General features: G+C 44.3%; 1 protein-coding gene across 20 annotated transcripts in view; it reads left to right on the forward strand.

Moving 5' to 3' along the window:
• Positions 1-1293: 1293 nt before the first annotated feature.
• Positions 1294-24211, forward strand: part of CACNA1B (calcium voltage-gated channel subunit alpha1 B) — a 317979-nt gene continuing 295061 nt past the window's right edge. For 18 of the 20 annotated variants that reach the window (XM_069872975.1, XM_069872977.1, XM_069872973.1 and 15 more), the window contains exons 1-3: positions 1525-1908; positions 4142-4248; positions 10618-10757. In XM_069872975.1, coding sequence (XP_069729076.1) covers positions 1650-1908; positions 4142-4248; positions 10618-10757 — 506 coding nt within the window. In that variant the 5' untranslated portion in view covers positions 1525-1649. Of the gene's footprint in view, positions 1407-1523; positions 1909-4141; positions 4249-10617; positions 10758-24211 lie in introns of those variants that run through there. The other 2 variants (XM_069872974.1, XM_069872988.1) reach the window with 2 other exon arrangements.

Consider the following 24211-nt stretch of genomic DNA (forward strand, 5'->3'; position numbering starts at 1 on the left):
TGACCAATAGACTGGAACTTCTTGCTGACCTGGTCCCCAGGACTTGCAGGTACTAGGTGGTCATGTTCATTTCAGGGTGGTTGGTGGCTGTTGCCATATGTGATGTGATGCACCTTCCCCCCTTGCTGCTTCCGTCTGCGGCTCCTTGAGTTAGTGCTGCTCCTGGCTCACCTCAGCAGCCAGTGTTACCACCGAGGGTATCTTCTGGCTGCAGTGTGAGAAAGCCCTTCAGATATCAAACCCCTGGGTAAGAAACCATTTTCTTCCTGGGGGTCACCCTTAGGATATTGCTGGCCATTATTTGTGCCATTTGTGGATGTTGCCAGCCCTCTTGCTGTCTCCTGAAGCCAGCAGATGTAATTGCTACTGACTTGCCTAGTTGGTGGGCTGATTTTGAACAGAGACAGCTTGGATGACTAAGGCAAAAAACACATTAGCAGCAGAGTCCAGGGTTTCCTTAATGTGGGGGAAGTGAAAACATCCCCCTGTTGACAGCTCTGACTTCTCTGGAGGGTCCCTCCTAAAAGTCAATGGTTTGTATCCCAGATTTTAGCCTAAATGCAAAAGCAAAGCCTCATCAGCTACTGCGGTGACTGTTAATGTGAAGAGGAGTTAGCTTTCTGACTTCTGGTGGATGGAAGCAAGAGGGTGTTGGGATAAACAGGATTAAAGGATTTAATCCATAAATATGGGATTAAAGGTATCCAGTGCTCTGCAGGAGTCATTCAAACCAAGGAGAAACAAAGTAAATTGTCCAGAAGGGCGCAGCTCTCTCTTTCAAACCAGTCAGTGTGCCCAGAGCCCTGCAGCACCTTATCCGTGTGTGCTGGGGTGGGAATTGCATCCCCCTCCCCACCCACATTTATCCCCTGCCGTTGCGGTGTCAGGGGTTGGATCCAAAACCAGCCTTTGCGCCCCCATTTCACAGCGCCCCCTCCTCCCCATTGCCCCCAGCCTTCCTGGGGGCTCCTGATGGCACAGAGGGGGTGAGAGGAGCTTTGGTGCCTGCGGGCATCCACGGATGCAGGAGTGCACATCTGGGCCACGCACATCTGGGCCGCCTTGCCTGCTCCCCCCACCCCACCCCAGAAGGCAGGAGCCCTGCGGGGAGGCTGAGGGAGGCTCTGTTCCCCCCTTCCCCGCCGCTCCACCGTATTTATTGGGGTGGTTCCATCCCTCCCCGCCCGCCTCCCGGTGCCGGTGACTGGAGCGGGCGGAGCCGCGGCGCCCCATTGGCTCCGGGCATCACATGCGGCGGGGCCGGAGCCGGGGCTGGGCTGGGCACCGAGAGCTCCGGGCACACGGCAGCAGCGCAGACCCTTCCCAGCCCGCCGGGAATCCTCCAGCAGGCAGCCCCTCGCCACGGCCATGAGGTCGGGCCGGAGAGCCGCTACCTGTGCGGGGAGGTGAGCGGAGCCTCCATCCCTCCCCGGGCATCCCCAGCGGCGGGGTGGAGGAAAGGAAAGGGAGAAATCACTCTCTCTCTCTATATATATATTTATATATTTTTAAATATATCTATATATTTCGCTGTGATCAATCCCGCGACCGAAGCCCCCAGAGGGAGAAGTGCTGCGCGCTGTGATGCGTCTTCCTCTCGTCTCGGCTGCCAGTTTGGATTGTAGCACCCGGCTCCGTGCATTGAGAGGATGGCTCGGTTCGGGGATGATCTGCCAACCCGCTATGGAGGTGGAGGGCCGGCCGGGGCTGGAAGAGGGAGCAGCCGGCAAGGTGGCCCCCAAGCCGGCCAAAGGATGTATAAGCAGTCGATGGCTCAGAGAGCCAGGACTATGGCTCTCTACAACCCCATCCCTGTCAAACAGAACTGCTTCACAGTCAACAGATCCCTCTTCATCTTCAGTGAAGATAATGTTATACGGAAATACGCCAAGAGAATAACAGAATGGCCATATCCTTTCAGGGAGGGTGTGTGGGGAGGGGGGGAGGGAGGCTGGGGGAAAGAGACTCCCCATGTCAGCTAAGGATGAGTGTCTGGTGCTAATGTAGATGTGCGTGTTTGATCCAGTGTGTGTAATGGGTGTGTGTGACATGGATCCCTGTGTCAGACATAATGTACGGCTGTGTAGCTGAGTATCATAGGAAATTGCTTCTGTGGGAGCAGTGAGTGTGCTTTTGGTTATGCCAGGGGTGTATGTAAGATATACATGCCTTTCAGAGTGTTTAGGTGTGAGATAGAGCATTGCATACCATTATGTGTTCTACAATTTAAGCCAAATGCAAGGAGTTCTGTGAGATTCATGCTAACAAACCCTCATTCTTACTTCCATCTTTGAGCCTTTCAACACTTCTTTCTCCTTCTGAATAGAAAAGGAACGTAGGATAAAAATGGTGACACCTTAACATTAAAGCTGCATTGACAGCAGGGACATTGATAGCCAAGGTACCTTGTGAAATCCCATTACTACAGCCATTGCAGCTAGGTTGTTAGTATATCACCTCCTGAATCCATTAGAATCATCATGAATCTTGTCACTTTGATCAGGTACATAGCCCAAGCTTAGGCTCTACTTTGAGAAAGAAAAATATAAAAAGCTTTGTGTCAGAGGGAGGCAGCAAGTGGAGAGAAGGATCATCTGCTCTGTTGGGAAAGGGGCAGATGCTTTCTGTCTCAGACCCAGCTCTCAGGCCAAGTGAGCTGCAGAGATCTTCCTTGGAAGGGGGCTTTGCTTGTAATGATACACACAGTGGGGTTGTAAGCCATGAGAAAAGGGATGCAGACTGTTCAGGGAGTAGAGGTAGTGGGTGTGCGTGCGAGTGTATACGGGAGTGCTTTACACTGGTTATCTCAAGGGAGCTGACTGTTTTCTTTTCATTTGATATCACACACATATTAATCCTCAGCTAGCAGCAGCAAGGCCTCCTCCCAGCCTCCTAGCAACACTTTCAATTGCCACAGAGGCCAGCTCCCCTTCAGCCTTCCCCAGTTTTCACTTCTTGAGGGGCTAGCAGGAAAAAAAATACATCAGCAGAGTAAATGCCCTTCCCTCTGAACACACACACATATACACACGTATTGATCTTTATGTTCCTATTATGAAATCGTAGGCATTTCTCTACGTCCTCATCCATTTCCCCTTCCTTGCATTCAAGTCTGAATAAACAAGCTCCAAAGTCAGAGCATCGCGTTTCCTGCAAGGCTCGACGCAGTCAGTCCCTCTCCTGGGTCTTGGGCGACTCGTTTGGGGAGGGGGGGACACCCGGAGCCGAAGCCGCGGGGCGAGGCCCGGGCGGCGCCGCCCGGGACAGGGCGCTGTCCGCGGTGCTGAGCGGCGCTGTCCGCGGTGCTGATCGGAGCCCCCTCGGTGCTGAGCGGAGCTGTCCGCGGCGCTGTCCGCGGTGCTGAACCGAGCCGCCCGCGGTGCTGAGTGAAGCCCCCCGTGGTGCTGAGCCGAGCCCGCCGTGGTGCTGAGCAGAGCCATCCACGGTGCTGAGCCGAGCTGCCCGCGGTGCTGAGCGGCGCTGCCTGCTGCCCTGGGGCCGCGGCGCGGCTCCACCCTGGGAATCTAGGAGCTCGGCACGACTCAGGCTCAAAACGACAGTGAAAGGCAATGGGATACTTAGTGTTTGGTTTACTGTCTCGGAGATTGCTTCCCTCCTACATCCCGACAGGGTGCTGATCATTTCATTGGAAGTAGGCATTGCAATCTACCAGTAATTTATGTTTCAGACCTGTGTAGACACTCTAAATCAAACTCTTCTACCCATTGCTTATTTATACTGCGTGCTCAAGTCAAATGACAGGGAATTGCTGAAGAACACTTCAGCAGATGGCTATATAATCTTTTTTGGAGGCAGTTCAGCTTATCAAACTTATGTAAAAACTGTAATTTTTAATAGCTTTTATGTTTCCTTTGAATCTTTTCCTTTCTTGCTCCCAAATTCCTTGAGCAGCTCAGATTCTATGCATAAGTTACTAACTCTCTTAAAGAGAGCTGATTTCCTACTTTTCTTCCAAAGACATCCCAGAATGAACTCAGGAAGTCAAGGAGACTAGTTGCCTTCAAAAAAGACGAGCGATCTTAGAATGCTCAACTAATGTAACTGGTTAGGTAGAAATGGGACTTGGATGATGTTCTCCCTCCTTGTGTTGTCTAATGTTTTCTTTAACTTCTGGTCTCCACTCCATTTGAATACATGATTTTAGCTACAATCATAGCCAATTGTATTGTGCTGGCTCTGGAACAACATTTGCCGGATGGAGACAAGACACCTATGTCAGAGAGACTGGTGAGTTGTATTCATTTATTTGCATTTTTTTTGGTGTGTTTCGAGGCTAACATAAGAGATAATCAGCCACCCAGTGTTGTGAGAGCTTGTATCTATTTTGAAGATCTGCATGTAAACAAACAGGCGTTGACGTGACAATCAGGAAAAATAAGGCAGTGACAACAAGTATAAGTCTAACCTTCCAATCCTGTCTTCACAAGAATGCTTTATCACTCTATCCAGCCCTGCCTAATCGAAGAAGAGGAGAAGGACCTTACACTATGATCAGAAGAGCAGAAAACTTCATTTGTCTATAAACCAAGATAGGAAGGGACTGCCAAATGCTCAGAATTATCTGTAGAATCAAATGAACTTCTGTGATATTTTCCCAGGAAGTGGTAGAACAGAGTAACTTGTTAGGTTCGTGTGTCTTCCAGCTCTCTTCCTGCTACAGCATATATCATGGACCCTACAAAGCAAACTTTGGGTTTAGATGATAACACTTCTCTTCCAAAAAAAGAAACCAACTTACAGAGGAAAATAATTTACTCGCAGGCTTTATGGTAATGAGCCAAATTACCTTATTTCAATACAAAATATAAGAATAGCTTCAAAATCATGCTTCCATTTATCATCACTGTAGGAAAAACGGGTAATATTTGGTTTAATTTTTCTCCTGCTGTTAATGGTCTGGAACATTTTTTCATGCCTAAATGCGTTAATCCTGGTGCATGGTCAAAGTATGAATAAATATATATCCAAATGTGTTTTATGTGTAGATATTAGATTATGCAAACAAAGATCATATTAGACTTGCTTCTAAAAGCTAGAGACCTGAATGCTGCTTGCTACAGTTTCAAAGGTTGGTCTAGTAGGCAACTCTTGCAATCTCATTCTTTAGAAACAGGAAAAAGTGTATGAGTGATAGATCTAGAAAGAACTTCAGAGTCAGCTTGATACTGCTTGGAAATATATCTGCACATGCTGGCTGCCCACTTACCTTGTGTTTGCATAGTCTCTTTCTGTTTCAATTACTTCTACTTAAGAAGAGGTGAGGAAAAAAAAGGGGACATAAGGACTAGAGAAGGGGAAAAGTAGTTTTGTGGGTGTTGTGGCTTGGTAATCCTTTGGTGATGTCTTATTTTAAGCAGCAGTATGTATGGTTAGCATATTGTTTCTATGTTCCTCTATGTCCACTGATTTGTAAGAGTATCCTAGAGATTTCTTATTGGTCCTTTTCCCCATTACATTAATTCCATTTTACAGCATCTATTACTGCACACACCCCTTCAGTTCCCACCCAAGTAATTCCAAAGATAGGCACTGGCATTACCTCCTAATTGTATGAAATGACTGAATGAGTTAAATGCAGTTTCCACTTTGCTGGGTCTGCCTTCATGATGAAGGAAGGATTAACCTCTGATTTTTCCCAAACACTGTTGTGCAGCATTGACCTTGATTAGTTTGAGATATTTTGAAGCCATTTTAACTACAGCACAGTACCTATAAAGTATAAAGGGATTTGCACTGACAATCTTTACAAGTCATGAAATATTTTGTGTTTTCAACATATTTCAACTGGAAAGATTAAGAATTGTTAATGAGAAACAAACCTATCTTCTGGTTTTTGAAGTGGAACCTGCTTGGAATGCTCCTCCTGCTCTTCCACAAACTGTAAGCTGTTCCACGGAAAATGTTACAAATCTGTGCTAAACATTCCTATATATTTACAGGTTTGTCGAGCAAAATTATAAGTCCATGCAGGACAGCAGGTACTTCGTTGCTATCTTTCTTTGGCAGGAATTAAATTGGCCTTTTCTCATTTAATGGCTTGTGGATATACTTTTCCTTCTCCTGGGTTTATTAAAGCCTCTAAATTGGAGTGAGGGCTCATCACTGAAGAGTTAATCAGATCTTAAGGATATGAAGCACACATCACAAGCCTTTTATGACTGGAAGACGTAGGTAGCATTGTTGAAGGAAAACCAAAGCTGCCTGGATACTTTGGGCCACAGATGCAAAGACAAAAAAACTGAAGATTTTTCTGTTTGTTAAAGCTGAAAGAAAGAGGGAAGAGTCCATATAAACATTTTCATGATTTTTTTTTTCTGAGAAAAATTTTCCTCCAAGGAACTCCCCAAGATATGTACTTGCAGTGCAATCTCACTTGGCTGTTTTCTGTGCTCATTTACTTGTAGAACAGGGTTAATTAAGCACATGGGAAGACCAATTGATGTCTTAGTATATGCAATATTTCAAGAATTTGAATGGCTGAGTTATAAGAAATCTTTCTCTGCCCATTATGGAAATAGTTTATAACACAGAAAAGCATTACGCGACTCTGGGATGGAAATTATGGTCAATCAGGGCTCTGAAGAAACGTGTCTGATGGTCAAAAGATTTAGCACTGGACTAGACCACTAGCTTCAAGTCTTTGTTCTTCAGACAAGAGACTTGAGTTTATTCTTCCACTAGCAAAGAATGATTTACCCGTCAAGCTCCTGCCTGCTCTGAGCTGGTGGTCTCATGTGCATTGCCTGGTGGAAGTGTTTATTTCACATCAGTAATTATCCACTGGGACAGAGATGTTGCAAACTTGTTGTTGTCCATCTCAGCCGAGTGCTTTAGCCAGTAGCTTGTAGGGCCAGTCTTTCTCTGTCCCAATAAATATTGCAGTGTTTATACACACTGGAGCAATGCCAGCTGAAAAGATGCTGAGGGCATTGTACTGAGTGGCGCAGAGCCTAGTGGTGAGAACTCCAAATGTGGGAATGTGAGCTTCGCATCAGAGCCCTGACTGGCCTTGCGGGTGGATGCCTTGTTCTTGGCTGCCCAGGCTGAGGTGTGCTCATTTTATCCCCGTCTCCTTCCTAATTTCTCTTTTTTATCATGAGAAGCCTCAGTAGACCATGGGTTGGTCCCTGCCTGATGATATCAGAACTTGCAGGACAGGAGATCTATTTTCTGCCCTGCTCTGGGGCGCACCCTGCTTAAAGACAAGCAGGTCTGTAGGATGTTTATCCGCATGCCACTCTAGGGGCTGAGTGTTTGCCTCCCCTGGGTCATTTTGATGTGAGGACAGAATATAATCATATTCTCAGATATTCAGCATGACAGCACTTGCACTTTACTAATGGATTCAATTCTTTATCCTACTCACAGGCACTTTGTGCCATCCTATGTGAGTTCTTCATATTAACCTTTGCATGAACAAAGCCTTACGCACCCAAACCTATCAAGGCTGTCACATCCAAAGGCCAAGGAAAGACACCAGGACATGGACTAGGAATAGTAATGACTTTCCAGACTCAGAAGCTGTTTTGGATCTGAAACATATTGATTAAATGTGTGTTTGGCCCAGTCTCAAGCTTTGCTGTGTCCACAGCAAACGACCTGCTGGCACAGCTCTGGCTGCTGCCCAGGCTCTCCACCCTCCTTCCAATCATGCTCACTGATACTCATTTTCACCTGTTTTCCTGCTCTTGAGCCCAACCAGCCACACAGCCTCCTGCCCAAAGGGGGCTGCAGGATGCCCTGGCAGCAGGATTGCTGAGCCACCAGCAGGGCCATTTCAGTGATGCACGGGGCATCTCACTCATGCCTTTGTCCTCCAGCTCTTTCTGTCACAGAGTCATGCAAATCCTTTTTTTTTTTCAGCAGCAGGGCCCATAAATTCTGTTTTTCATCCTATTGTTGATACTGCCCTGATTCCTAGACTAAATCAGTGTGAATTTAGACAGGTTATAGAAAAGACCCTCTTTCTGTCCCCTCCTATTTCCCCAAGTACTCACTGCCCACCCTGTAGTAGATAGTTTTTCTTTTTAATAGATACCCATGTGTGAGCTTTCCTGCTTCCCTAGAAGCTGACAAGAACTTCTTTGACCCACTTCCTATGAGCTCTGTGTAGTCACAGCTTTGGGAAGAGCATTTTCTATCAAACCCTCGAGTACCTGAAGCCTGGCTCTTTAGAGCTGGGAGCTGTACTTGCAAGGCACCTGACCTAGATTGAGCAAACAACTAGTAGCAGGGTAGATGTAAGACTTCCAGAAAGGAAGGAGGAGTGTTTGCAAGTAAAGGTAGGTTTTGGTTTGGTTTATTTTTTTTCTTTTTTTTTTTTGTGTTAAAAGTGCTATTTTTAGAGGCACACTGGTATTTATGGGATGGAAATACAGGATGGGCTAGGAGGCTTTTGGAAGTGTTTTGTGTACTTTTTGTGTACACTAGAAGGTGTTGTGAGGTTGGAGAGCAGGCAGACTAGGGTGTTAGTGTGTTCTTGCGTGCAAAAGGAAAAGCAGGTAAGGAAACTTCTGAAATTACATGTGATGATTTCTGACTCTCTATTTTTTCTTCCCTGTTTTCTGTACTGGGCTGGAGTCCTGGGATGTCTCTGCCTCTTGCAGTGGAGAAACTGCTGGAAGAAAACTCTTGTTGTAGGATTTCTGTTGAAGGTCATAAAAGGTCTGATGGCCTTGTTCCTGTTTCTCTGGGTAAATAGCACTGAGACGGTTAACTGGAGTTCCTCAGCCTGACAGTGATGCTTCTGTATCCTTTGAGCGGTGTCAGAAAGGCTCTGTAAAGGGGCAGAGGGCTTGGAGGTGCTGCCTTTTGTGGGAACAGCTTCTTGGCTGGAGGAAAATTTAGGTGTGAGTTTCTTTTCCCTCTCCGTTTCAGTAAAACTGCTACCTTGTGAGCTCAACAGTTGCCTGTTCTGCTGTACTGTCTGGTCAGTCAGTGTGTGATCTGCAGCTGACAGGTCATCCTGCCTGGCGTTAAAGGAATTGGAGCTAGAGGTGCTGGGTCTGTGAAGTTAGAAAGGTGGAGGGGAGTGGAGGTGACATACACTGAAAGATGAAGTAAGTGGAAGAGCTGGGGTCTATGGGGTGCTGCACTGTAGGAAACAAAACTTTAATGCAGCCACTGATGGAGAAGTCTGTCCAGAAGCAATGACTTACAGCATCTTGGAGGCAGCTTTAGTGATTAGTGCTTTGTGGTTGACTTGCTGAGTTGGGTATACATAGATGTCCTAAGTTCACAAGCCCGTTTGGGAGGGGTTTGCTAATATATTGGTTTCTAGGTGCGAAAAACTTGACTTTCTGTAACAAATACTATGCCTAAAGCATGGTCTGTGTACCCATGCTAGGTCAGAGTTGAGCAAGAGTTGCCATGCTTGTAAAATAATTTCTTGTACTGCTTCTTTCTTTGTTCTGTGACCACAAGACTTGACATTCATGCTCTTGGCTGCATAAGACAAGTAAAATCACCTTTTGTCATTAGTAGAATTGCAAAATAGAAACAACTGTGCATCAAAAAACAGCTCAGCTCTTCAGGTTTAATGGTCAGAAATACCAAAGCCACTGAAACAAATGTTTCTAATTCTTTGATTAGGGAGTTCACTTGCTTTTGGGTCAGGCTACCTTACTTCCAGTGACTGCTGCTGAAATCATGGATCTAAGGCACATTTGAGAATTAGTTACAGGTGCCAAAGCTAATTAGTATGTTCTTGAAATTGGTGCTAGTTGCTTTCACCCCTTGCTCTGTTCCCATTTGTTGCCCACATCTTCCTTTCAAATACAAACGCTTCCCTTTGGCATTGAGTTTGTGTTGAAACCCTTTATCAATAAAGTATAATACTAAGAGATCTGGTGCCATAGACAAAAAAGGTGGTTTAACAAAACTGTAAGGCTACGCTTGATTTTTTTTTCTCTGGTGAGCTTGGATGTGAAGCTGTGATCCCATGATATTCTTTATTTTGCACCATGAGCCTGAGACACAAACCTTACTGCTTCAGCTGTTAATGGAAGGGAATGGGGACTATTCCTCCTTGAATCAGATACACAGCAAAAGGAAAAGAAATGAAACTGTGGCTGTGGAAATTGAGAAAATGGTGGAAAAATAATGAAGGAAGGCCTGCTGAAATAAATGATGAATAAATAATATCCTGCCAGTATTTGCAAGTTTGCTGGGCTGACTGTTACTCCACAAGATACCCTCTTGTTTCTGTTTTCCAGACAAATAGTAGAACACATGTTCTTTCACATGTCAGTAGTGACAGAAATGCATGTTCTCAAGTTTAAATATAATCTTAGAGCAAAATTTTAGTATTAAAATTCCCTGTAGAATCTTGAGGAAAGATGAAATGTGTGGGGTGAAACCATGAGAATGAAGGCAAATATTTTTTTCTTTCACATTGGAAATTCTACCTTCGGAGAAATAATAATGAAATTCTTCTTTGTGCTTAGTTCCAACAAAATTAAACCTTTTGGTTTCAACTTCATTCAGAGAGCTAGAAAAGGCGTGAAGTTTGTGCACATAGTTATTTATCTGACTCTTGTTATCAGTGCAGAGGCCTAGATATCTCCTTTACACCTTCTGATTTTTCTTCTTTTACAGGATGACACTGAGCCGTACTTTATTGGAATATTTTGTTTTGAAGCTGGTATAAAAATCATCGCTCTGGGGTTTGTTTTTCATAAAGGCTCTTACCTCCGGAATGGTTGGAACGTGATGGATTTTGTTGTGGTCCTCACAGGGTAAGTGACCTACTCTTGCCCGAGATTTAACGTGGACTCTTGCTTTGATTTGTGTTGGTTTTTAACTGTGGGTTGGTGTGGGAGTGATTTTAGTGAAACAGTGTTAAAAACCTGCATTTCTGACCTTACCATTTTAAAATAATGGCTGTTGTGCTAAATGAGCTACTTTCAAAGTGTTGTTTGAACCCAACTAAAAGAGGTTTTGAGGATATTTATTTATGTATATGCTGGCACGTATCTTATCCAGACGCATGCTGACATTTCTTGGACTTCTAAGGTTCTAATTGCCACTGGGTACTTGAGCCTGATTTAAATCACTCTATCTTCTGACATTACAGTATGACTTTGAAAGTCAACATGGAGTGAGCTAACAAATTAAATGCATCCCATTTTTAATCTATTCCATCTCTGAAATCAGTGAGGTTTCTGCAGGAATGAATTTGGTCCACTATAAAATAACTTTTCCAAAACTAATTCAAAGAGAGTGCATGTCTTATAAAGGATGGAGCTGAAAATGTTACCTGTGCATTTTGTGTTGTACTCTGGTCTGAAATATCACTCATTTCTTTCTTGGCATTGCTTACAATATTTTTATGTTATAGGTTGCAACGGTTTCTATATCTATTTATATTAATGTAGTGTAATGTTAATGGATAATGAAAACACAAACATTAAGTAACACCGATAGTCTACAAATTGTGCTTCAAAGCTCTGAAGGAAATGTTCCAAAGTTCTTTGTGAGGTCCTGATCTTGCAGCCTTCATCTCGGAAGGATTTCAGTTAGTTTTTCCTCCAGAAGACTGCAGTCTGACTCTTGTTATTAATGCGCACTCATTTCACACACCTTCTCTACTACTGTGTGTGATGAATGTGTGTATTCCTTGGTCTGGTTAGTGGTGTGGAATGCTGTTAGGAAAACGCTTGCATACATATACAAATGTATTCATTAGATACATTATCACTGTAATTCTATTTGCATTGTGTACCATGTGATATAGCAATTGAGAGGCCAAAGGGAGTTCTTGATGTATTGAAAGGAAGAAAATAAATATGCAGGGCTTGATTCTCCTGCTGCTGGGGCTGGGTATTTAATCAATAGAAACTTCAGTAGAGCCACAAGGACAATCAGATTTACATACTTGGAAGCATAGGGGGTATGAAAAGAGAATTAGCACACATGCTACAGTTATTCGCACTGATGGCGTGTTCTGATTCCTAATTAGCACTATGCACACTTACATGGTAAAAACCCCCACATATAAATATATATATATGCATGCATACACACACACATATATATATATTTACACATGTATAAAATCAAGGCCCTGCTTCTGGAAAGGACTTGGGCATGTGGTTTAATTTATCCTTCAGCAAAGTGTTCAAGTACGTGTTGGAATTCAGCTGACGCCAGTGGTTCTGTACTTAAAGTTAAGGTTATACATAAAAGCTTTCCTGAATTACAGCCATATTGCTATTTGTTTAGGCATGTTTTAGATCTCTATTTTCATAAATAGGCCAAGAATCAAACCAGATATTTTTTAAAAACTGCCTAGCCTTCACTAAAACAGTCAAAGTTTTGCAACAGTAGCCGAAACACCGTGTGCGCATGCAGTGCCTGTGGAATCTCAACCAAATGCGTGAGGCTATAGGTGCAACACTGGCGTCTTACTGGTGCCAGATTTATTGTGAGTGTTGTTTGCAGCGCTGTTTGATCTCTGAGCATAATTGCGGAATATCGGCTTGATTAGACAACAGTAATAAGGAGCCCTGTTGCCATCTGCAAACACGCATATTCTTTTGAAGTACAATCCTGTTAACGTCAAAGCTGCTGGTTTCCAATGGTGATACTAGCTGGGCTGTATTGAAATTGTCTTGTACATGGACTTCCCACCAGGCAGGCAATGCAGGGAAGGCGAAGTGTAAACGGATCGACATTTAAGTCCAAGAATCATCTCCACTGAGGAAATCCACAGCCCTCTAATCCTGTAACTTGAGGGCTGCATTCAGCAAGGAGCTTGAGCTTGTGCCCAGTTTCTGGTGTCTGGGGGGGGCCCTGCTGGAAATAACAGAGTTACTCACACTCTCAGTTAGATAAATGTTTTCCTGAATCTGGGCTTGTAATACCAAACCAAATAATGAGATGAAGGGACCTATAGTAGAGAAATAATACTGAAAGAGCTGCAGCTTCACAGAGAGGATTGGTTTAGTGTTTTCTGTGTAGCTTGTTGTGTTTTGTTCTGCGTTTCCTAGATGGTCATTATATTCTTAGCTCATTCCTGTGTTGCCATGGGTCTGTGCTAGAAAGCAGGACCTCCTCTTCCTTGGGCTTCCTTCACTGGTCAGTAACCCTTTCATCTGCCCATTGCTGAATCTAGCTTGGCTAACAAGGGGAGTCTGAGTAAAGCTGTTTATTGGAGACAGACATCATCATGGCATTTCTGCATCCAGACTTCAAAGGCTGCTGAGGAGGAACATTTACAACTGACAAACCTGTTTCTCTGGAGAGCGACTGCGAGGTGGTGACAAAAGTGTGATCTTAATTTTCATTTCTATGCAAGGTGGACTCAGATCTGTGTGTTTCAAAAAAATGATCAAGCATGTTCTGTTATCTATTAGAGGATAAGTGGAAAGGACAGTGCTGAACTGGTACTTAATGTGTTCTTATAAATATAGATAGGTAGGACATCAGTTTTTGAAATATCTCTTTGCTACTCTATCAAAAGCTTTCCTTTGCCATATGTGCAAGATTGCTGCTTGAAAATGTTACTTCGTGTTTCCCAGGCAGTGATCAGCATTCAGTTCCTAAGCTCAGTTTCACATTGATCTTCCGTATTAAAGAGGGATTTTGATTTCTTTTTTTCTGCGCGAGCATGAGAGATCATGAAAATGCATTTCATGATAGCACACGCAGAGCTGTGTACCTGCTAATCCTGTAGAGTGCATGTTTTTATTAAGGTAAAAGGCAAATGTCAGAAAATCTGATCTCATTTTCAGCTTTTAGCTAAACCCCATAAAAGCAAAGAGCAGCTTTGCTCTCGTTAGCTGTTTCCATAGGAAGAAGGCTAGCCAGTGTCTGGATGTGTTTTGGAGGAGGCTGTGGGGGAAGGCTCTGCATTTATTGAACTCAACCTTATGTAAATATTAAAGTAATCATGTGGAAACCCTTTCCACCTGTTTTTTCCACCCCCCATTTTTCCTACTGCACGCTGGCATTAGTGATAAGTATGTATTTTTTTCTTTTTCCTTTGCCTGCAATGATGGACGTTTTGTTTGTCAAAAGCAGACAGGAGACGTTGTTAATCAGAAAATAAATCAGGGCTGTGTTATATGCAGCCAGGATCGATATCCTATTGAGCCAAACTGGAGTCTAACAGATAGTGGCCCAGAATGGCTTGGTTTGTTGTTCCAGAAAACTGCCCCTCGGTTTCTTTCCGCAGCAATGCTGTGGTACCTTTTTCTCATTTGCTTCCAAGGAAGCATGCTGATTTGCTGTTAATAAAGGCCTGGGAAAAGAATAGATTGTTGCTCCTTGAAAGATTGTGTTTCCTTTCTATTTTTTATTTTTTAGCTATTTCTTATGAACTCCTGCAGTTGTAGATGAGTGTTGAGGAAAGCTGCCCTGCTGTGATGTGCCTGTTGCTGGTGTGGAGAGATATGCATAAATTTTACAGCTCCTGCTCGTTTTATTTTCACATTTTAGTGGGGCTGCATTTGCTCCAGTGCTGGCATGGCCCATCAGCAGCTCTAAATCACACAAAAGTGCAATTTTTCTACTGGCCTCGGACTTATATGACCTTAATGCACTTTTTCCAAGGGAGGGGCAAAGGTACTCTGTGCTTTATTGCTGTAACCTCTCTCGGGGTGGAAACCTCAGAAATCCACAGTTGCCTTGGGAACAAAGTCCTCCCCACATCCAAACCCCTCGGATGACAGTGGATGGAGCTATCAGCCTGGATTTAAGGCTTTGAGTGTTGAGGCTTGTTCCTATTGGAGTTCATGGAAAGATTTCTGGCCTTCAGATGCAATAATCCAAAAAACTGTTGTGCTGTGTTAAACTACAAACATCCTCGCTAGCTGTTGTAATAAGGTGGCTGCTAAGCATGTTAGTGGAGAACAAGGCATAAATAAAATGATCCTTATTTTCCCAATTCCCAAAATTCAGATGTCTAGGCATTTTTGAGAAAAATACAGGTCTGATGGCTTTTAAAATGTATGATTGAAGGGAATAGTTCTCCTTGGCTGTGTTTTGGAGCCTGTTTATACTTTTGGCTTCATCATATTGTGGATAATGGTCTCATTGTTTAAACATATTCCACAAGAAAAGGTGCTGTTTATCATTTTTTCATTACCTGAGATCTCCATTGATGCCTTCTTGATTTCGTATACTAAGATCTGGAGAATAATCATTACTTTTCCTTCATGTTTATGCATTTCCCTGGTCAGAGATTGATGCTGCCCAGCCTCCCTTGACCTGAGGGTTTCTGTGCATCACTGACCTAACGTTGCTGCTCTGGTCCTTTCCCAGTTATATCACATCCTTTTGGAACCATGTGCAGTGTTTGTGCACCACCAGGAGTAGCTAAGGGCTGTTGTAAATAAATGGAGTGCTTGAAAGGACCATGCTCTGTCATTTATGAGCAGAGTTCATTTTTTTTGGGCTTTCAGTCACCCTGGATTGAATACTCTCAGAGTCCAGGTAGGTTCTTGAGCCAGTTGGATCAGCTGCCTGGATCTCTGGGTGGGAATGGCAGAGACAGTGTGTGCCAGGCCTGGAGCTGCCAAATGATGTGCGCAAAGTCTCTGTGCTCTTACTAATGTCTCAGGCTGTCGGGAACAAATTACAAAAGCTAGAATTATCTTGATTGTCTGGATGACTGAGAAATGTGCTCCCAGCTCCTGGTGATGCTAATAATTTGGAAGATAACTAATTTAGTAACATAATAAAGGCCAGTTCATCTTTGATGTTAGCTTTGTTAGTTACCAGGATCATCTTAGCATGTGGGCAGTCTGAGATGCTATTCCTGGTGCGGAGTATGAGGAGCAGCAGCAGCCTTGGTAGCAGTGATGACTGTCAAAGGGGGAGGCATAAAAACCGTGGAGCCTGGTCTGCACAGCAGGCTCTGGACCACTGATCTTTCACGTTAAGGTGGTCGTACCTCCTAGGCAGGTTGTGGGGTGTGATGTGACCATGGAAGTATTTGAGAAATGACTGATTGAGTGCTAGGATTCTTAAAGCTGTCAAATACATATAGATGCCTGTAGTCTTTAGAATCTTTTTCTCCATATGTGTATTTTTGTTATTTCAAAAGCCCTTAGAAGCACCTCCTATATGAAGACAGGGTGAAAATGTTGGGGTTTAGCATGGGGAAGAGAAGGTTCCAGGGAGACCTTAGAGCAGCTTCCAGTACTGAGAGGGGCTCCAGGAAAGCTGGGGAGGGACTCTTGATCAGGGAGTGCAGCGATAGGATGAAGGGAAATGTTTTAAGCTGGAAGAGGGGAGATTGAGATGAGATCTCAGGGACAAATACTTCACTGTGAGGGTGGGGAGGCCCTGGCCCAGGCTGCCCAGAGCTGTGGTGGTTGCCCCATCCCTGGAGGTGTTCGAGGCCAGGTTGATGGGGCTTGGAGCAACTGGATCCAGTGGGAGGTGTCCCTGCCCATGGCACTGGGGCTTGGAATGGGATGGGCTTTAGGGCCCTTCCAACCCAAACAATTATATGATTCTACGAGTAGGATGCTTGAATTTTGGGGTCCTATGTGACTGCCTTCTGTGTACTCCCCAGAACATCTCAGTCTTCCCATCTGCAAATAGCCATAGAATATAATAATTTGAAAATGAAATTTAGAATGAAATAAAAACCATTGGATGCCCTTCCAGCATCCCTTTAGACAACATGCCTGGTGCTTTGTTTATAAACTTCAGGTGTAGACACGTAGGGAAGAAAGGGGACAGGAGAAGGAAAATGCTGTTTTCTCTCTGCTTTTCCAACATGGAACTTTAGGCACTTCTGCGCTAGAAAGCAAAGCTGAGCAGCAACAGGAGTTGGGAAAACAGATAATTTAAAGAGGGATAAGCTTCATGTTGATTAGTTATCACAAGGAGAACAAGCCTCTTTTGCATGGTTTTAAAGTACGGGTGGTGGTGGACCAAGGCTGATTGCTATTAACGTTGTGCATGAGTCATGCTAAGAGCAAAGCCTCTACAGATTTTAATGGAGATGATCCTTATTCTCAATTTCTTTTGTGCTCCAGTGATGGATACTTGCTGGCTCAGAAAATCTAAGGGTATCTTCTGAAATTAAATCAAATAAAAGAATTGGACAAGGCGAAGGGAATTTACCTTTTTTCCTGAATGCAATGTGTTAATTAGTGACCTGGCTGGTGAATGGGAGCAGTGATAGAGGAAGGTAAGCAACCACATTTTCTTGTTGAGGCAGAGAAAATGAGTGGTTAGTATCTGGAAGGGAAGAGGGTTTGTGAGGTTTCAGTTTGAACAGTCTGAAATAGTTTGAAGTTCTTCTGTTTTCTGTCCCTTGGCCATCTGGACTCGGAAGAAGCAGTTTCTTTCAAAGGAGAAGATGCTAGACAGCGAGGAAGGATTTGTGCACTCTAAATCCACCTTGGCAAATGTCCCTGTTTCCTTTTATGCACTATTACAGCCAGTGCTATCTAGTGGGGCAGCAGGTTCCTTGAGACTGGAGCTTGCTTTCCCTCTGGGCTCATTTCACCTAACAAAGGGAGTCCCAGGCCATGCTGAGCCTGTTGGAGTGTTTATTAGTGCTCCTGTCTTTTTTTGTTACTTACAGTGGTGTTTACATATTGATTTTGGTGGGGGTGGGTAGAGGCAGGTTGAGTTAAGCAGGTGAGTGTGTAATTGTGCAGCTGGTTGCTAAATTAGAAGGATACTCTCCTGAGCAGAGGAGAACTCAGGGCTGTGCTTAGAGGAAGGTTGCAGATGGTTACAGACCCTCAGAGGACCTGCAGGTGGGGACAGCCTTTCCCTGGCAGAAGTCACTCTTGAAGCATGGCTCTGCTCTGGTTGTAGCAAACCAGACATGTCAGGTCAGGATATTTTTCAAGGGCAAATAGATAGAGATTGGCATACTTTTCTCTTGCTTTATTAGAAGTACCTGTGAAGTATTGAATATCTGGTATGTGAACAGATAAATGATGGTAAGGCACGAGAAGCCAGAAAATTAAGGCACGGACAAATAGCTTTTCTCCAAAGAGAGAGGAAGCAAAAGTATTTCTTCAGATTTCCACCTTGTGCGGCTTTCTATGTTTCATGCCTGTTTATGTTTATGTTTAAAGCCTTTATGTTTATGCTTATGTTTAAAGCTTTTGACACAGTTTCTCACAGCATTCTGCTTCGGAAACTGTCACCTCTGGCCTGGACAGGCGCACACTCTCCTGGGTGGAAAACTGGTTGGCTGGAGGGCCCAGAGAGTGGTGGGAAATGGGGTGAACTCCAGCTGGAGGCCAGTGACAAGTGGGGTTCCCCAGGGCTCAGTGCTCAGTCCAGCCCTGTTCAATGTCTTTATCAATGACCTGGATGAAGGCATCGAGTGCACCCTTAGCAAGTTTGCGGATGACACTAAGCTGGGCGGAAGTGTCGATCTGCTGGAGGGTCGGGAGGCTCCAAAGGGATCTGAACAGGCTGGACCACTGGGCTGAGACCAACGGCAGGAGGTTTAACAAGGCCAAATGGCGGGTCCTGCACTTGGGGCACAACAACCCTATGCAGTGCTACAGACTGGGAGAAGTCTGTCTAGAAAGCTGCCTGGAGGAGAGGGACCTGGGGGTGTTGGTTGACAGTGACTGAATATGAGCCAGCAGTGGCCCAGGTGGCCAAGAAGGCCAATGGCATCTTGGCTTGGATCAGAAACGGCGTGACCAGCAGGTCCAGGGAGGTTCTTCTCCCTCTGGACTCGGCACTGGTGAGACCGCTCCTCGAATCCTGTGTTCAGTTCTGGGCCCCTCACCACAAGAAGGATGTTGAGGCTCTGGAGCGAGTCCAGAGAAGAGCAACGAAGCTGGTGAGGGGGCTGGAGAACAGGCCTTATGAGGAGCGGCTGAGAGAGCTGGGGGTGTTTAGCCTGGAGAAGAGGAGGCTGAGGGGAGACCTCATTGCTCTCTCCAACTACCTGAAAGGACGTTGTGGAGAGGAGGGTGCTGGCCTCTTCTCCCAAGTGACAGGGGACAGGATGAGAGGGAATGGCCTCAAGCTCTGCTGGGGGAGGTTTAGGCTGGACATTAGGAAAAAAATTTTTCACAGAAAGGGTCATTGGGCAGTGGCAGAGGCTGCCCAGGGAGGTGGTTGAGTCACCTTCCCTGGAGGTGTTTAAGGGACGGGTGGACGAGGTGCTGAGGGACATGGTTTAGTGATTGATGGGAATGGTTGGACTCGATGATCCGGTGGGTCTCTTCCAACCTGGTTATTCTATGATTCTATGTTTCTTTGAAGCTTTTTCCCCAGAAAGAGGGGACTTTCGGACACTGTCTCAGGGATTTTATGTCTCCCTGGACCTCCGCTGTAAAGTGGCCAACCCTCGTGAAAGTGGGGTGTGGTTTCTCACCACAGCCAGGGCTTTATCAAAGCCAGGCAGGTTCATTAGCCCAGACAGCAGAGGTTGGTTTTTTTTTTTTTAGCTTTTTATGGCCCTTGAAGGGAGGCTGGTGGCACGGTAATGTTGTCTTTTGTGAGTAGGCCAGCTGTACCATGCAAAGGCAATTGTGGAGACCGCAGGTGGGAAGGGGACTCTGAACCCTGTGATCTGCTCCTAATGTCTGATCCTGTCCTGGCAATCGTGCGGTGTGGGCGTCTGCTTGTCTGCTTGCTCTTCTCTGTAAGTGGAAAGCTTAGCATGCCTAGGTGCTGATATAGCTGGGTATGAGTACTAGGAATTAGAAACCAAAACAAAGAAAATCACAGCTATGAAGTGCTCTAATGTTAATATTCTTAATGTTCGTGTTCTCAATTTCTTAATGCTTCTCAGTTTAAAAACAAAAAATACCCCACCCCCAACACCCAAGTCCTCTGTGATGTTGAGTGCTGTCTCATGATTAGATGTGGAGGAGTGTTCAGGATTTCTCAGGCTCTTGTTTCTCAAATGTTCCTTCTGCTGCTGTGTCCTGGTTCCCAAGAGGCCAGCTTTTGATGGCAAAGTGCCTGTTCAACTGAGATGGTAAGAACCAGTCTGTGATTGTTGAAAAGAATGAGGATTTAGAAAATCAGCCTGGTTTTAACAGTAATCTAATCCTGAGTGCGAGGAGCAACAGCATCACATTTGTAGACGTGTCCCTGAATCCACAACGCACCCCAAGGGTTTTGCCCAGTAGGGCAGCAGGTTCCTTGAGGCTGGAGTTTGCTTTCTCTCTGGGTTGCTTTTCCCTCAGGGCTCTCTGAAAATATCAGTGAAACTTAGCGGAGGTGGAAAACTGATCTTCCATTTTGTTCTTGCTGGATCAATAATAACATGTGTGGGATGTTCTGGCCAGGGCTAGTCTTCTGTGTGCTTGAAGCTGGAACCAGGAGGATGACTGTCTCCAGGTCCCTCTCTAGGTAACCCAAGCTCTAGGGTCAGTGCCTGACCTTTGGGTACCTGGAGATGCTCTTTAACACCAAGGCCAGGCTCTTTGCTTAACTTGAGCTATCTTGGATCTCCTCTGTGCTGAAGGATCTGACTGAACTGGAATAGGGAAGAGATCCTCTCTGAACGAGGTGGTTGATTCACGTTCCCTGGAGGTGTTTAAGGCCCGGGTGGACGAGGTGCTAAGGGGTATGGTTTAGTGTTTGATAGGAATGGTTGGACTCGATGATCCAATGGGTCTCTTCCAACCTATAACCAGGTTTAGAAAATCAGCCTGTTTTTTTCTATGATTCGATGATTAATACCAGTGGCTGAAGGATGAATGGGGCAGAATGTGCTCTTGGCTGCATGGGAAGGCCACTTTTCTGCCATAGGGAAGTCTGGCAGCTTAGGCTGAGAAAGAAGCCCTAATTCCTATGTGTAGTACATGTCAAACCTGCAGTGTGAGCTAAAGGCTTTGGAAAGCTGCCCAGTCCTCACAAAGAAGTGTGGCTACCTTCTATGGCTACCTGCTCTCCGGCTAGAAATGAGAAATCTTTCCTTCCTACCATGGTCGGCATTAGCTAAATCAATGACTGACAGCAAATACAAAGCTTAGTCTCCTCACTTCTCCATTTCCCCGTGTGCTGATAGTCAGGAAAACCGCCTTTCATTTTTTTTTGTTTACTGCACGAAACAAACTTATTGCCTCAGTGGTCTCAGGGTGGAATATTGAGGAAAGAGGTCAGTTTTTTTCCAATGAATGCTCTCATTCTATCAGTGAGGAGATGTCTCGGTCTCAAGAGCTGGCTACAGGGTGTGTGTATAGGCAGATCAGCTGTAAACTTTTAAAAACGTCCCTCTGGATCAAGAAGTTCAGGTCACTGCTGAGGTATCCTCCAGCTTTTAGCCAATAATGGGTTTAGCTCTTGGCTTGGTTCAAATCAGTTTGTGTTGCACTGTGTAAGATTTAAGCAAGGAAAAGATAGAGCAGAGATCAGAGCGGTGCTGTGCTTCACTGGGAATAGAAATTATACCTGGTGGTCTCAAAGGAGGAGAAAGCTGCTCTTGGCATGTCATCCTTATTCCATAAATCCACTTGCAGATGTTGTGAAGGTTGTTGCTTATGGATGTTTCTGGAGAGCAGCTAAAGCTGACTCTGGTCCTTCATGTTATTAAACATGTAAAATTCCTTGTGAGAGTCTGCAAAACAGGAAGCACCGAGTGTTGGACTAAGGGTTTAGGAACATGTTGATGATCCCTGGGGTATTGTGGGGATAAAGGAGTGAAAGACAGAAAGGAGTTGCTTGGAGGACAATAAGACTTCTTCAGCTACAAAGAGCTCTCAAACTAAACCAATAACCAGAAATACTTTGTAGCATATAGCTTGGTTCTTGTTCAAAGAGGACTTAAAAGAATTCAAATTCAAACTTTCAGCCTATTTTCCAGTTAAAAAAGAAAAAAAAGAGAGAGAAAAGGAAGACTAAAATAAGATTGAACTGTCTTTTGCCTTAGTTCCCCATCTCAAACATACTGAACCAGCATCCTTGAATAAAGTTTGGGCATGGTATTCTAGGAGGAAGGCTGTGAAAATGATTAAAGGGTTGAAGAAGCGTCCATTTAAGGAGAAATGAAAAGGCTGAGAGAGTTAATTTTAAGAGGAAAGTCTCATAAGGTTGAGAGAGATAAAGAAAAAAAGAGAGGAAATCATGTTTCCCTATCTATTTTGGCAGGATTCAAAAAGCATCAGTAAAGAAATTGAAGTTTTAGAACTTTACTAATGGAAATGTAATTAACTTGTGGAACTCATCACAAGAGTTTGCTTTGGCTGAAATGGTCTCTTTTGGGTCTTGAGACCAAAGGAGCCTGAAGATCATCTACAGATTCACCCAAGAGGAAATGGGTTTTGGAAGGAGGATGATTAGGCCTTTTTACTTCCTAGTGCTCCCTGAAATAAGTTAGGTGGAAAAGTGAACAGGCTGTTTCATAATTGTCCTTTTCTTTATCTTGTAATTTCTTCTGAATCATGCTGGAGACATGACTCCAGAGCAGCAATCCCGCCTGTTACAGCATGACCTGTGAAACACAGCAGCATATGTCAAGGCTAAACTTTGGCTTTTTACACATGAAACAATATCAATAGAAGTAATGGTATTCCATCACTTAATGTCTGATTTAAAGATCAAATGTCTTTTTGCAAGCTGTGCTACAGCTTAGAGAGAAACTTCAATACTCCTGTGCTGTGTTAAGTGTGCCCTCAAAACCCACGAGCCCAAGCTTCAGGGGAAGATTTGGGTTTGAAAACTGCCACTCATTTAAAATGAATCCAAGGTGGTTTCTAATAATGTAGATACCACTTTGATAAAGATGTTATGTTTTTTTTTTTTTTAAAGGAGTGAGAATCTCAGAATCATAGACTTGTTAAGCTTGGGAAAGACCATTAAGATCATCAAATAGGCTGAACATTAGGAAAAAATTTTTCATGGAAAGTGTCATTGGGCACTGGCAGAGGCTGCCCAGGGAGGTGATTGAGTCACCTTCCCTGGAGGTGTTTAAGGCACGGGTGGATGAGATGCTGAGGGACATGGTTTAGTGATTGATGGGAATGGTTGGACTCGATGATCTGGTGGGTCTCTTCCAACCTGGTGATTCTATGATTCTATAAATCCAACAGTCAACACAATACCATCATGCCTAGATTATGTCCTGAAACACCACATCTGCATACTATTTGAGTCCTTCCAGGAATGGTGACTCCACCACTGCCCTGGGTAGCCTCTGCCAGTGCTTCACTACTCTTTCAGCAGAGAAATTCTTCCTAATATCCAATCTAAACCTCCTCTGGTGCAACTTAAGGCCATCATCACGCCAGGTGGTGCAGAAATGTAACTGCTCTTTTTCCATGGTGGAACATAGCCTTGACCTTGCTTTTTGGCTGCAGTATCCAACCTTTGCAGAATTTGGAACATGGAAGAAGATTCTAGAAGGTGAATTAATCATGTTGAGGGTGATCATTCCTGAAGGAGGCTTCAATTAGGCCTTCAAACACATCCAGCTGCCAGAAGATCGTTCCATGCTGGGTAGGTATTAACAAACCTCCGACCCAATGTTGAAGACACATCTCTGCTGCTTTTCTGGCCTCCAGTGCTGGGTGCAGGGTGGTAGCCAAAAGCTCTGTAAAGCGGCAGTGAGCTGTTCCTGCACTGTGAAGAAACATGCAGTTTTGTCTGGTGCATTTGGTGGTGGGTGGGTAGCTCTTCTCTTGATGGTCATCAGAAGTAGGTCTGGGGAAAAGATGAGATGAAAGCCTGAAGTCTTGGCTTGATAAAGACATGAACAACTGTATCCTGGCTACAGGACAAAGACTGAAGTCCAGAAAACTCCTTGAATGTTTTCTTAATTCCATTACCTTCAAAAGCTTATAATGACATGCTCCAAGTCAGTGACACTGTATCAGTCTGGAAACACTTAGCTGATAACATCTATGCTCTCATCACTGACCTGTACAGATTATCTCTACTCTGAGAGATGTGTTAAAACGAAAAATTTTACCTTTATTGTCTTCTGATGCCAAATCCCAGTCTTGTTTATGTGCTTCCTGGGCAGGAGGATGATGAGTTCTTGAAGTTCTGTGGTCAGACATATCTCCTAGCTCGGACTTGGCTGGGTGAATCCTGAGCTTGTAGTATAGTTTAAATTTCTTTTTCTATAGTAAAGAATAAAATACTTATTGATTAGGTATAATGGAAAAGGATTTGGAAATATTGAACTTGGCTACCAGTTGTAGAAAAGATAAGACCACTCCATGATCCACTAAGTCTATTATGAAAAGAACGCTGTGGGTTTTTTTCCCCTCCCAGGTTACAACATTAAAGCTAATTA

The sequence above is a fragment of the Phaenicophaeus curvirostris genome, chromosome 20, assembly GCF_032191515.1.
Source record: "Phaenicophaeus curvirostris isolate KB17595 chromosome 20, BPBGC_Pcur_1.0, whole genome shotgun sequence".
NCBI lineage: Eukaryota > Metazoa > Chordata > Aves > Cuculiformes > Cuculidae > Phaenicophaeus > Phaenicophaeus curvirostris.